Source organism: Misgurnus anguillicaudatus, chromosome 15 (assembly GCF_027580225.2).
Source record: "Misgurnus anguillicaudatus chromosome 15, ASM2758022v2, whole genome shotgun sequence".
Classification (NCBI taxonomy): domain Eukaryota; kingdom Metazoa; phylum Chordata; class Actinopteri; order Cypriniformes; family Cobitidae; genus Misgurnus; species Misgurnus anguillicaudatus.
Window position 1 is genome coordinate 31,427,678 of NC_073351.2, and position 13,929 is coordinate 31,441,606.

General features: G+C 37.0%; 1 protein-coding gene across 6 annotated transcripts in view; it reads left to right on the forward strand.

Annotated features, from left to right (window-relative positions):
• The window catches only part of shank3a (SH3 and multiple ankyrin repeat domains 3a), a 400,804-nt gene that overhangs the window by 359,923 nt on the left and 26,952 nt on the right, over positions 1-13,929 (forward strand). For all 6 annotated transcript variants that reach the window (XM_055174823.2, XM_073853777.1, XM_073853775.1 and 3 more), the window contains 2 exons: positions 5,630-5,705; positions 12,540-12,622. In XM_055174823.2, coding sequence (XP_055030798.2) covers positions 5,630-5,705; positions 12,540-12,622 — 159 coding nt within the window. The remainder of the gene's footprint in view (positions 1-5,629; positions 5,706-12,539; positions 12,623-13,929) is intronic.

Below are 13,929 nucleotides of genomic sequence, written 5' to 3' on the forward strand. Positions count from 1 at the left end.
AACACCATAAATACTAAACCATAAACACCCATCACAAATATGATAAATCAACTATTGCAAAAACTGCACGACTACAGCTGTGTCACAAAAATGCCGGGTGGTGATCTAACAAGACCTAGAGGCGATACAAATATGTCGGCGCAGTGATGTGACTTCCTTAAAGTCATTGCTTAAAAACAATGTTATTTTGTGTATTTGGTATAATACAATGTGTTTGTGTAGTTTATGGTTAAAAAACACATTATTTTCCACATAACGTACATTTTTGTAGCTTCAGATTTCACTCTCTTCCTGAAACACACGGATTTTAAAAGCTCTGTGTCCCTGATTGGCCAGTTAATCTGTACGTTGTGATTGGTCTGAATACCTCTGACGCAGTGTTGTTTTGGGCAGCCCTTTTAGTTTTAGTCTTAATCTTAGTCTTTTGGACGAAAATGCTTTTTAGTTTTAGTCACATTTTAGTCACTTGTAAACTTTATAGTTTTAGGCAAGTTTTAGTCGACGAAAACACAAAAAGGTTTTCGTCAAGTTTTAGTCGACGAAAACACAAAAAGGTTTTAGTCAAGTTTAAGTCAATTTTAGTAAAAAAAAGTAGTCTTTAACAAATTAATTTAGGTTAAAAAGTATGTCCATAAATCATCTCGTCGTTTCCGTTTATTGGCGTCACCGCCACGGTCCTTCAAAACTTGCCACAGCCGCAGGTGTGTTGTTGTTGTGTGAAATCTGGTGTGCGTGCACGGCATGGTGGCAGCCGGTTGGTGAGCGTACCCAAAACAAGGATAGGAAGTGGCAGCATTGCTGATACTTTTTAGCTAAAAACAGACAGATTTCACGCAAAATAGGCAGAAATGACATGCACTGTGAATGTCAGACTTATAATAATTTTCATCCCGTCTCGTCTCGTCAACGAAAACTCGAAAGCATCTCGTCATGTTTTCGTCCCCTTAGAGACATTTTTAGCTAGTCATCGGCACATTATCGTCATCGTTGAAGAAAACAACACTGCTCTGACGTCAACTGGAAATGTGACGCTCTTTACGATGTTTGAAAGATTCGCTCACAATGCAATGCTAACAGGAGTTAGCAAGCGGGAGGAATTATGATAATGTCGGTCTTGTCTACATCACCAATCCCAGGAAGTAAACTGCCTTCAATTCGTGTGTTTGTTGAAGTCCAAGAAAAGAGATTTACGTTGAAGACGATACCTTGCGTCATTGTTTACTTTGGGGTTTGTATCTTTTGCATATCGTAAAAACGTGAATTGGACAATAGATGCTCTTTAAAAGCCCCACCCCCGGAAAATCATCAGTTTTTATCGATTGACGATTTATTTTTTTAACTAGAAGGCGGTTTTCCGTTGCCAAAGTGGACATATTTAGCGTTGCATTGTCCCTTATTCATAGAAATAGCAGTACTTGTTATATCTATTGTCTTTGTTATAAAGCAAGAGAGGTCGATTTCATTTTTGTCATTTTCAAATATTTAGGGTCAACACAGGTAGATGTTAGATACTTTCTGATATTGAGATGGCTTTTAAAGGTGCAGTATGTAACTTTTAGAAGGATTTCTTGACAGAAATGCAAAATAATATACAAAACTATATTATCAGTGGTGTATAAAGACCTTTCATACTTTCATACTCAAACTTTTTTTACTAAGCTGTTTCCAACGATGGCATATTTGTCCGGTGGCGTCTACTGTAATGTAAGTAGTGGACTGAGCCGTTGGTTGCAATTCACCACCTCACCACTAGATGCCGCTAAAATTTACACACTGCACCTTTAAAAGTGTAAAAAGTGTAAACATTTACCCTATCTGCATATAGTAGTGTACATAGACACACACACCAACCGAGGAATGCTTTTATAATAAGGAAGATAGAGGATAGGATATTTTGTGTTATATTTTGTATTTTGATGCATACTTCCATTAGGTTTGAGCTTTAAAATTAATTTTTGCAGATCTTCATTGGGTTGAATCTGCTTTCATTTTGAAATCTGCTTGAGCTATGGCCTTCCACATCCCATCTGTGGCATACAGACGATTTCCTTAATCCTTTGCTGGCACCGAGGCTCTGCCATGCTCATTTAAAGTAGTGGCATGATTTTAAACAAGCATTTAGCACATGATTTACTGTTTAGCCGAAGGGTGTGCGTGATTCGCTGAGAGGAGCTTTGACAAGCTTCTGGCATGAGAAAGCTTTGAGAAGTTAAAAGCCTTCGTAGACTGTCAATTCACTGCTTATTATTTCACCAGGTGCCATTTTTGCATCTGAAATGTTTGCCATTAAAGTCATTGTCTGTTGATTGGTTGTTTTAGGAAGTCCCCGGACTCTTTTGGATGGTTGTGATGTTTCATGCTATGTATGCAAGAGTGTTTTTCTCTATTGTTGGCTCACGTTTTTCAATACACATTATTTGTCTTTCATCCTTTCATGTCTTTCAAAAGTTTAGTGTTATGTCTGTGTCCCTAACTGTCCTGATGTTAGCTATATCGATAACAAATATGTTCCTTTGATTTTTTTTATGCTAAATTTTTTTATTGTTTGTTCCCATTTGAATAGCTCAATAAACATGTGTGTGCACGATATGAACTTATACTTACCGATATTCTGAATCTGACTGTATGTCTTTGACATGATTCAACATCTGTATCAACATCGAAGAAAGGAACAGATTACGTATCGATTCCATTACGGTGTTCATGTTGTTTGTTATTTGACAAATGGTCATGGTGTATAGCCCTCAGAAATCTACCCCTCTCCATCTCTCTCTCTTCATTCTATGAGAATGATAAATGATTGCATTATTCTTGCTCTGCACACAGATGGCGTGGATGGTTGCAATCAGCTCTGCACATACACACATGCATATGTTCCCTATATTTATACATAGTGCTTTATGACAAAATGTAAGTAAATATTAAAGGTTTTAATCTAAAAGTGATATTTTAAATGTAGAAATATTTCTGAGAGGGTTAGGTTTAGGGCTTGTGTTATATACTGCTTTGGAAAGTCCATATACATGGAGAGAGAGAGAGAGAGAGAGAGAGAGAGAGAGAGAGAGAGAGAGTTTGATCTGTGCGTCCTTCTTTGGCTTAGTCATTAAAATGCTAATGCAAACCTTAACTTCTTAATTCTTTAGCAGAAGAGTAGAACACAGCATCAGTTGAAATGTAATCATTTGTCAATTTACTGTAATGTAACTATTCACATCTGTAATTGTCTCATTCTCAGTCTCTGAAGTGATTAATGTAAACTGCTTTTAGTAATATGACTGAAGACACACACATGAAAAACAAAGTCTGCCCCGCTTTCACTGGATGCTATGCAGACAGTCAAATAAATGGTCAAAAATATTCCCTAGCTGACACTTTTTGGCTCACCCCATTGGCAGATTTTTTGCTTGTTTTATGCACAAAAGCACTTAAATTTGATATTTTTGGTCTAAAAACTAGAGTTATTTTCTTGGGTCGTTTTGCTCAAAAAGAAAAAGCATCTTAATTTAAGAATTTTTTGGTATTTTTGCTGAAAACAAGACAAAAATATTAAGACATTTTTTTCTTGAAAATCATTTTTCGCAGTGTAGCTGTCACTGGGGCGGCATCCTTTAAAAAAGTTTAGGCAAAAAATATAAAATGTAAGAAAAAAGTTAACTTATTTCAAGATATTTTTTCTTACCCCATTGGCAGATTTTTTTGCTTGTTTTAAGCCGCAATTCACTTAAGGTTTGAATTTTTTGTCTAAAAACTAGACTTATTTTCCTAGATCATTTTGCTCATCAAGAAAATACGTCTTAATTTAAGAATTTTTAGATATTTTTATTGAAATCAAGACAAAAATCTCAAGTAAGAAAATCATTTTTGCAGTATATTAGGACCTCTTTAACTCTTTCCCCGCCATTGATGAGTTATCTCGTCAATTAAGAAAACACTTTCCCTGCCAATGATGCATCCCTGACGGGTTTTTACAGAATAATCTATAATTCCGCTATCATCCACTAGGTGGCGATCTTACCCAATTTATATTAATCAGAAGCATTAACTAATTAAAAAACATAGAAAACTCTGCATATGTTTTGATCATCGTTCTGAGTCTGATCTCTAACAAAAGTCTGTTACAAAAATGCAATTATTTCAGCTTTTTCCTCAAAATTTTGTCTTTTTGAAGAAACCTACACTGTAAGAAATATCCGTAAATTAACATTTGATTAAATATTTTATATATTTTATATATAAAATATTTTGTATATAAAATATATACATATATTTTAACAGAAATTTTCCCTAGTATGTGATTCACAGGTGTTTCTCCGTTTATTTAAATTTTTTGAATTGCATTATGGGATTGATCTTAGCCTCAACAATCTTTTTTGGCTGCAACAAAGTTACGAGCAGCAAAAATGTCTGCTTTTTCAGTGTACCATATTTGAGAGGTGATTTTGGTGATGTGATATATTGTATGTTTATATATTTATTGAAGGAAATTTTCTGCAAGGCATTTTGTGAAACTTCTCTGAAAATGCTGGCAGGCAACTTTTTAAAAAAAAAACGCTGGCGTAGAAAGGGTTAAAAATTGCCGCTCCAATGACAGGGTTTGGTTAGAAGGGATACAGCTATGACCTAAGTCTCGCAAGATGTTGGGTTTATGGTCATCTTTTGTGTAGGATGAGGATGAAAACATCAGTTCTGGCTAGATGGGATACAGCTACTGCCTAAATCCCATTAAATGTTGGTTAAAAGTTTGCACTCATCCTGCGAGTTTTTGTTTAATTTTGGCGGTTGTTTTATCTTTTCTAGCCACACCCAAGTGACAGCTAGGAAACAATTTTTCATATTATTATTCTTTGTTTTTTATAGGTACTAAATGAAAGTAATAGGTAAACTGATTGGGCAAGTATAGTCTCATCCATACTTGCATTTTTGGTCTGGCCAAGCAATGTTTTCATAACACTTTTTAGAGAAACTGTAGCTAAATAGTGAGCAGAAAAATATATTTTGGCCCTTAATAACCAGAAGCAATGAGAGAAAAGAGCGCTGACGTGGGGATGTGTGGAGTCAGGGGACAGAAGAGAGTAAAATATGCATTAGTAAAAAGACCAGAGCAAGTGGGTCACTGAGTTTATTAAGAAAATAAAAAGAGATGATGAGAAGTTGAATTTAATAACCTTATAATAATTTAATTCAATAACCCATGTAATATGATTTCTAACGTGTCTAGAAATACAGTGCATGTGTGACTGTGCTTGTCAAAAAAATGTGTAATAGAATTCTCTCTCTGTGTGTGTGTGTGTGTGTGTGCGTGTGTGCGTGTGTGCGTGTGTGCCGTGTGAATACTGTAGGTTTAAGTCAGCAGATTGGCTTTCTGTAGGGAAACGGTGCATTGATTTCCAGCCCAAAGTCCAATCACATAAATCTAGTCTAACTTTGAAACATCGCCCCTATTAGCCAGACCTTCTGACTGGATTAACCAGACACACACACATGCTGTTGACCTTGCCTATATGCATTTAATTAAGCTTGTCTTCATATCCACACACATTTCCAAACAAAGTTGATTTGTAAGTTTATGCAATGGTAGTGATTGTTTATTAGATGATTTGTGTTAATATGTGTTGTGTTTCTCTTTCAGAAACGAGAGAGGATCGAACCAAGAGGCTGTTCAGACATTACACTGTGGGCTCCTACGACAACTTTACCTCATATAGGTATATACATTAGACATACATTGCTATTTTTGCTTCTTCTTTGAGCCTTTTAAAGTCACCCTGTGGTGAAAATCAACTTTTTATTGTTGTTTATGTGTCTGTGTGGTGTTTTAATATGCTTTAAGACAAACCATGTCATTTAATTTAACACCATTGCTGAGTATTTTCCCCTAAAATTGCAGTTTTCCGAAACTGGCCTCGGTTTCCTATGTCACAAACATGTTACCAATCACATCATCACAGTTGAACGAGTTCAGGGATCAGTAGTTTGAGTCATAGATATTGGCTATTTATTAGAAATACCTGTTCAATTTCTCATCAATGCAACGGTGTAATGGTGTGGGGGGGGTGTTTTCTTGGCACATTTTAGGTCCCTTAGTGCCAATTGGGCATCGTATAAATGCCACGGCCTACCTGAGCATTGTTTCTGACCATGTCTATCCCTTTATGACCACCATGTACCCATCCTCTGATGGCTACTTCCTGCAGAATAATGCACCATGCCACAAAGCTTGAATCATTTCAAATTGGTTTCTTGATCATGACAATGAGTTCACTGTACTAAAATGGCCCCCACAGTCACCAGATCTCAACCCAATAGAGCATCTTTGGGATGTGGTGGAACGGGAGCTTCGTGCCCTGGATGTGCATCCCACAAATCTCCATCACCTGCAAGAAGCTATCCTATCAATATGGGCCAACATTTTAAAAGAATGCTTTCAGCACCTTGTTGAATCAATGCCACGTAGAATTAAGGCAGTTCTGGCAAAAGGGGTTCAAACACAGTATTAGTATGGTGTTCCTACTAATCCTTTAGGTGAGTGTATATGTATGGATGCTGCATCGACTGAAATGATCGCAGCACTGCTGCTTCAGCTTTACTTATGTGATACTCACATGTGAAGTGTGAATGCTTTAACCTGTTAACATCAGTGCTTAAAAATTAGTGCTGAAAACACACAGTTCACATATACATTGTGTGAAACCAGACTTAGCAATGTAGCATCTATTTACATAGATATCTATAACCCAAGGTGGTGCGAAAGAGTGGAGGTGTGGACTAATTTGCATATTTTTATCTATGGTCTGAGCTGTGTGATTGAGTAGAGGTATAGACTAATTTGCATATCCATAGATCTGCGTATACTAAATGAGGCAAGGGTGTAGAGAGACATGTGTGTCACAGGAAAAACTTTTACATGCTATTATGATGCTCAAAGATGAGTGATATAACTATTAGTATTCTCGGTTTAGGAAAGAAAGTGCATTTTTGACATTAACTTTGCTAACTCCTTCATACAATCATAATGAATCATAATGGATAACACGGTTTACTCAACTTACTTAATAAATCTGTGTTCATTCATGTTAACTGTTGATTTAAAAAAGCATGCATGCTGGTCTCAGATTATCGAATTCCGCATGCATGGACATTTTAGCAATTGCTTATATGAGAAATAAAACTAAGCAGATAAATAACTGCACACTTGCTGCTACCAAGACATAGGGTTAGGGTTAATCTTGCAAGAGTTTAGGAAAATGAAGTTTGAGAAACAGCCATAACATGGAGTCTGATTTTTCTTTCTGTATGTGTGTGTGTGATGCGAGTAGTTTTAAACACTGCGCTTTTACTGCCATCTAGAGGCTGGACTGGCATAACACACTATGTAACTGGTTAGATATGACATCATACATTTATTTTTTATATGCACATGTATTTGCTACTTGTTTCGTGTTTTATATTTTATAAGTAGTCCTTCAATCACATTTCATTGTTTTGCGAATGTTTTCGCATTGAGTATTGTATGTGTGCTGCTGAATGTAACAAAATTAATATCAGAAACAATCAGCGAATGCCTTTAACCGAGATTATATGTTTATGTAAATGTTAAAATATATTTTAAAGCACAAGTCCAGCATTAAAGCTGATTTTGACATTAGAGACGGAGCTATCATCACAATGGACGGAAAGCATCATTTAGTCTGACTTTGAAGCATCAACCTGGCTGTGTAAAGATGCTTTAAATCTTTGAATAAGTTAACATCTACGTGTATGCAATTATTCTTTGTTACAAGCTGTTACATATTTATTTGAAAGATGTGTAACACGCAATGCAATGAAGCGTCTTTCCAAAATTCTGTGATTGATGCAGTGAGGAGGACGAGATGAGATGACAGACGTGGCGAATGAAGAGAGAGAGGATTAATGACTGTAGTCTCTCTGTCAAACTGAGACGTTTGACTCCATTTGTCTTGTCTTGCCAGGCTGCTCAACAGCAACAAACAGGTCTGGCACAGCAGTTTAAAGAGCTGAACCCAGTCAAATCAATTACTCGCTGTATCAGAGAAATAGACTCACACAAGACAAACAAAGCATTTCTCAAAGTTACAGTCATTAAACCTTAGATATGAATAAAATAGGATCACTTCCCACCCAAACCTCAGGTGTGAAGTTGATCTTATAGGGTTCAATTCAGTTCAGTTTACGGTTTAGAGCATATCAGCAGAGACATAAGAAATCGCAATTAAAAAAAAGAAAGCTGATACTAAAATGTGTTTTTAGTTCCCTATTCACAATTCCTGCCTGCGTTCATCAAGTGTGAATGAAAGAGTGGTCTGTTTATGCGGTTTGGCTCAAAATCATGACATGGCTTAAGGTGCTGCTAATGTCTTTGCATCCATTCCCATGAGATTATATGGGGAGCTGTGTGTGCAACAGGAAAACTTTATTTGCCATAATGACCATTATATTACTTTTTAAACCTCATAATCTCATCATCAAAATATCATTAACTCTTTCCCCGCCATTGACCAGTTATTAAGCCAATTAAGAGGCTTCCCTGCCAATGACGGGTTTTTACGGCAATCCATATTTTCGCTATTATCCACTAAGCGGCGCACTTACTCAACTTATAAAACACTTAAGCATCCACTGATCCAAAAACAGTAAAAACTCTGTATGCTTCGATCATCGTTCTGAATCGGATTTCTAACTTGATCATAAGTAGCCACAGCAATATTGACATTTGCATTTACATTTATGCATTTGGCAGAAGCTTTTATCCAAAGTAACTTTCAGTGCAAGCATACATTTTTTTTATCATCACTACTTGCATACATTTTTATTATCACAGTACCTTACAAACTGGGCCGCAGGAACACAACAATAGTGATGTGTGCTATACAAAGCACCACAATTTACAGTAGTAGTCACTTAACAGTATTAATGTGTAATTATTGACTCTACTGGGTCAAATAACCAAATTTCATAAACACATTCAGAGTTAAAGCGCTGGCTGGCCGACACTGATTCTATCAGAAGTGTGACTGCTGTTCTGCAAGGACATGCTGTTTTAGTCTTGTTAACCCGAGGCGATAATGACACCAAATCATCCGTAATTGATCTAATTGATTCTCCACTGCTTAATTACAGTCTTGTCATGCTTGATGCATCAATGATGAAGACCTTTGGGGTATGGACGAGAGAGAATAAAAGAAAGAGAAGAGAGATATGGACAGATGAACATTCTGATAATATTTCATAATACTGGCAGCAGTCATTGCTCTGGTGATCACATACTGTAGACGGCTTGTTGTGAAAGTGTTTTATAGTTATTTTTTAGTCATCTATTTAGTCATTTATTTTTAGTCATCAACACACAATCAGCTGTTCTCAAAAACTTTGTGGTTTGTTTTCAAATTAAAAAAAATTGTTTAAAGGATAAGTCCACTTTCATTAAAAAATCCCAATAATTTACTCACCTCCATATCATCCAAGATGTTAATGTCTTTCTTTGTTCAGTTGAAAAGAAATTGATTTTTTTGAGGAAAACATTCCAGGATATGGTTTACAGTTTCAATGCAGTTTAAAAATGGCAGTTTCAAAGGGCTCTAAACCATCCCAACCGAGGCATAAGGGTCTTATCTAGCGAAACGAACATTATTTTTGCAAAAAAAAAAATATATATATATATATATATGTACTTTTACACCACAATTTTGCATCTGTACTAGACGTGTGATGCGCCAGCGCGACCTTACGTATTACGTAATCACGTCGAAAGGTAACGTGTTACATATGTGAAACGCACACTTGTGGGTCATTTTAAGCAATAAACTGACACAAAAACATTAATTAGTATTAGTGCTGCCTCACAATTAGTCGCGACTAATCGTTTGCAGAATAAAAGTTTTTGTTTACATAATATATGTGTGTGTGTACTGTGTTTAATAATTATGTATATGTAAATACACACACATACATGTATAATTTTAAGAAAAAAATATATATATTTGAAGAGTTCCGTTGCAAAACGAGATAAATCCATTTTTTAACATTTTTGTCGAAACATGTTTATTATTATGTTATCATGTTATTATTTTGTTTTATGATGCTACTTAGCTGGATTTTTTAAGTTATGAAGGTTTAAATAAAAACAAACCAACTGCAGTTGAATTGAAATTAACTGGAATGCACAACCAAAAAACGAGATTTCTGAACAATTAAAAATCTTGTTTTGCAACGAAACTCTTCATTTAATAAATATTCATATTTATATATAATATAAATTATATATAAATATGTATGTACACATGCAATTTTTTCTTAATTATATACATGTGTGTGTGTGTGTGTGTGTGTGTGTGTGTGTGTGTGTGTGTGTGTGTGCGTGCGTGCGTGCGTGCGCGTGCATGTATTTATACATAACTATTATAATCAGTACACCCACATATATTATGTAAACAAAAACTTTTATTCTGCAAATGATCAGTCGTGACTAATCGTGAGGCAGCACTAATTAGTATCATTTCACATACAACAACGTCTGAACGGGCCTCTTTCTCCGCACTTGTAAACACTGGAGCGGTTGTTTCGCATACGTCATGCGTGACCTTTCGACGTGATTTCGTAATACGTAAAATCACGCCGGTGCCTCACACGGTTAACGCAAGACGAGAAGTTTTGCTTCAAAAGTAAATATTTTTTGGGGGGGGCGAAAATGATGAATATGACCCTGTCTCAAATGGCACACTTCATATGGACTTTCGGTCTCGTGTACTTAAATTGCGTGTGCTTGCTTAGTCTACGAGTCCGTAGGGTGTCCCATCTGTCATTTTTACGCTTTGAAGTGTGCTCATCAGCGCCCCCTTGATGCGGTCTCGGGTGAAGCCCGCACTGAAGCAGGCTTCGCGCACTTTACCAACCCAGAAGTCCTTGCGAAAGAGCAATCAGACCAATCTTCCTATTTCCGGCGTGACGCACGAGTCTGTCCCAAAACACTACTCTGGTGCACCCACGTGGACTCGCATCAAGGGTCCCTAAAGTCTGCACTCTATGATGTCATCAAAGTGTGGACTCTAAGGAGGACCACAAGTTTGGAGTGTACCATTTGAGACAGGGCCTTAGTGATGATCTAAACTGTAGACTGTTGAGGTTCACTAAATGGAGAAAAATCCTTGAATGTTCTCTCAAAAATATTCATTTCTTCTCGACTGAACAAAAAAAGACATAACATCTTGGATGACATGGGGGTGAGTAAATTATCCGAATTTTTTCATGAAAGTGAAGTAATCCCTTAAATATCAAGTGTTTCATGTTGTTAAGATGTCAGCACCATTGCTAAATATATTTTCTCCTCAAAACTGACATTTTCTCAAAAATGCAGTTTAAAACTGCCCCTTTTCTGCATCACGAGCATGTTTTAGCCAAAGACGTCAACGTGTTGACCGAGTGAATCAGGTAGTTCAAGCTGGTGAGATTGAGTGGAGGCGGGGACACATTTGCATATGGATATATCATGGATTTGCATAAACTAAATGAAGCAAGGCTTACAGATTTATTAAACTATTTTAAAGCATGAAGAAATTATTTTCACCAGAGAAACATTTAAACGTGTCATTTTAAAAGATGAGTTTTAAGTGAAAAAAAATGTATCGACCACAGGGGGACTTTAATGATCTTAAAATGAATTACAAGCACAGTGAAACAGGAACAGAATGAAACATCAAAATAACCAAGGATGTTCAAGTGAAAAAGCCCCCAAGTTGCTTGGATAAAAGCATCTGCCAAATGCATCAGTACAATGTCAATGTTATTCCTTGCAGGATTTGATTAAAATGGGAATGTTTTGTAGCGTTAGATTTGTATGTGAATCATTTGTATATGTGCATTGTCGGGGGGCTGATCGTGTCTACAGGCGGGATCATGAGTAAGAAGAACAGATTTGTCCCTGCTGTTAGCGCTGATGAGAGCTATCTCCATGCATCCAGACAGATGGGCTGTGTGTGCATGCGTGCGCGCATGTGTGTATGTTTTGAGGGGGTTATCGCAGGGACCATAGAGATCCTTTGTGTCTCTCTACCTCTCTCTCTCTCTTTCATATATGCTCCCCCTGCATCTCTGCATCACTTATGGACTGCACGGTAAAACATGGATTGAAATTTTCCTCTTTTTTGTACATTTCTGGCTTTAAAAGGATTTCATAAGGTTTTGTCTCAGCTGGAGGACAGATACAAAGGAGGAGCTGAAGAATTAAAGGCCTTCGTATTTCTAGCTTTTTATAAAAGGCTTAATATTAGCATTTGGGCCAATCTCATAAAGCAGTAAAAGTTTTGCTTTAAAGTTGAGCAGAGGCGTCTAGCTTGACATTCGTACTCTACACACTCGTACACGCACAGCTGTTAACCTGATTGGCTCATCGGAGGTGTGGAGGACAGTGTGGTGTAAGGGTGGTGTAGGGGTTGTCGGGTGCTTGAAGTTCCCTCCCGTGGTGCTTCTGAGGCAGGGATGGTGCTGGAATCTGACTTGAATATTCTGTTCTCTTTTGTACCCAGCGATTACATCATCGAGGAGAAGAACGCTGTGCTACAGAAGAAAGAGAATGAGGGATTTGGCTTTGTCTTGCGAGGAGCAAAAGGTAAGATGTTATAAACCAAACACTAAATCTCATGATGTGAACATGTGTGACCTTAATTTGGTTCTGTTGCAATGAAAATGAAAACTTTCATACGGTCGGGTTAGACCCAATATACCCAATACAACCCAATATATTTCTGCAACTTGGCAAACTACGTGACTCTGTCTGTCTGTGGAATCCAGGTTGATGTCTCATAATCTAATAATGTGATTAGGAGCATTGATTGATTGATTGATTTCACATTTAGGCTGTTTACACTTGGCATTAACATGCGTTTTTGTTGATCGGATCACAAGTGGACGAAGTTAATGGCAGGTGTAAACGGTGTTCAAAACATTTTGAAAGCGTCCACTTTCTACCACTTTCAACCACATTCAGAGGTAGTCGAAACCCCTTTCGATCGGATTGCTTTTGTAGTGTAAACGCATATGTGCTTGAATGTATTCGAACAGCCACACACGACCGCCTTCTCTCCGCCCATTTATCTAATCTGAGGTATTAAACACAAATCTTTTTTTGACTTCTGGCGTGAACATACGGTGAACAGTGCTATTTTTAGCCTTTCATTGATACAACTAAAGCGGCTGATCTCCATAGTCGTTTCGAAAGCGTGTGAAACTTGCGCAATCCTATTTCATCATTGCACTGAAAATTCAGAGAAAGCTCAAACATATACATGTACAAAACACTGTGCAGCATGTTTACTTGCTAAAAAAGCAGTGCACTCTGACATAATATTAGTTTGCGTCCATATAAACTCATCATTACTCCCGCTCGCGTTTGAATGACAGCAGAGAGACTCGCCCACCGTCTCACAGACCACCCCCTCAAAGTATTCAGGACAAAAGCGGTCGAAAGTGGACAAAAGAGATGGATTTAAATACCAGGTGTAAACGTGATGTGTCTCTCTCGTCGACTTGTGATCCGATCGATGAAAACACATCTTAATACCAAGTGTAAACAGCCCCATTGATTTAAATCTTTGACAGAATTTGCTTTACATTATGATTTTATGTAAAAGAAACAACTAGCTAGGTCGTTTCAAGTAAAACATGATATTTCATGAGAAAGAAATCCAGAATTTATCCATGGTGGCCATTTAATACCAGAATGGACTTGTACTTGAATGAATGGTTTATAAAATAATGCCTAAACAGTAGGGATGCACCGAAATAAAAATTATTGGCCGAAACCGAAAAAGAGGAAACCAAGGCCGAAAACTGAAAGAACACCGAAAGAAATTATGCCAATTATTAGTACCATTGCATTTATGGCTATGACTGTGTACTAACTTTACTAGGGGTGTG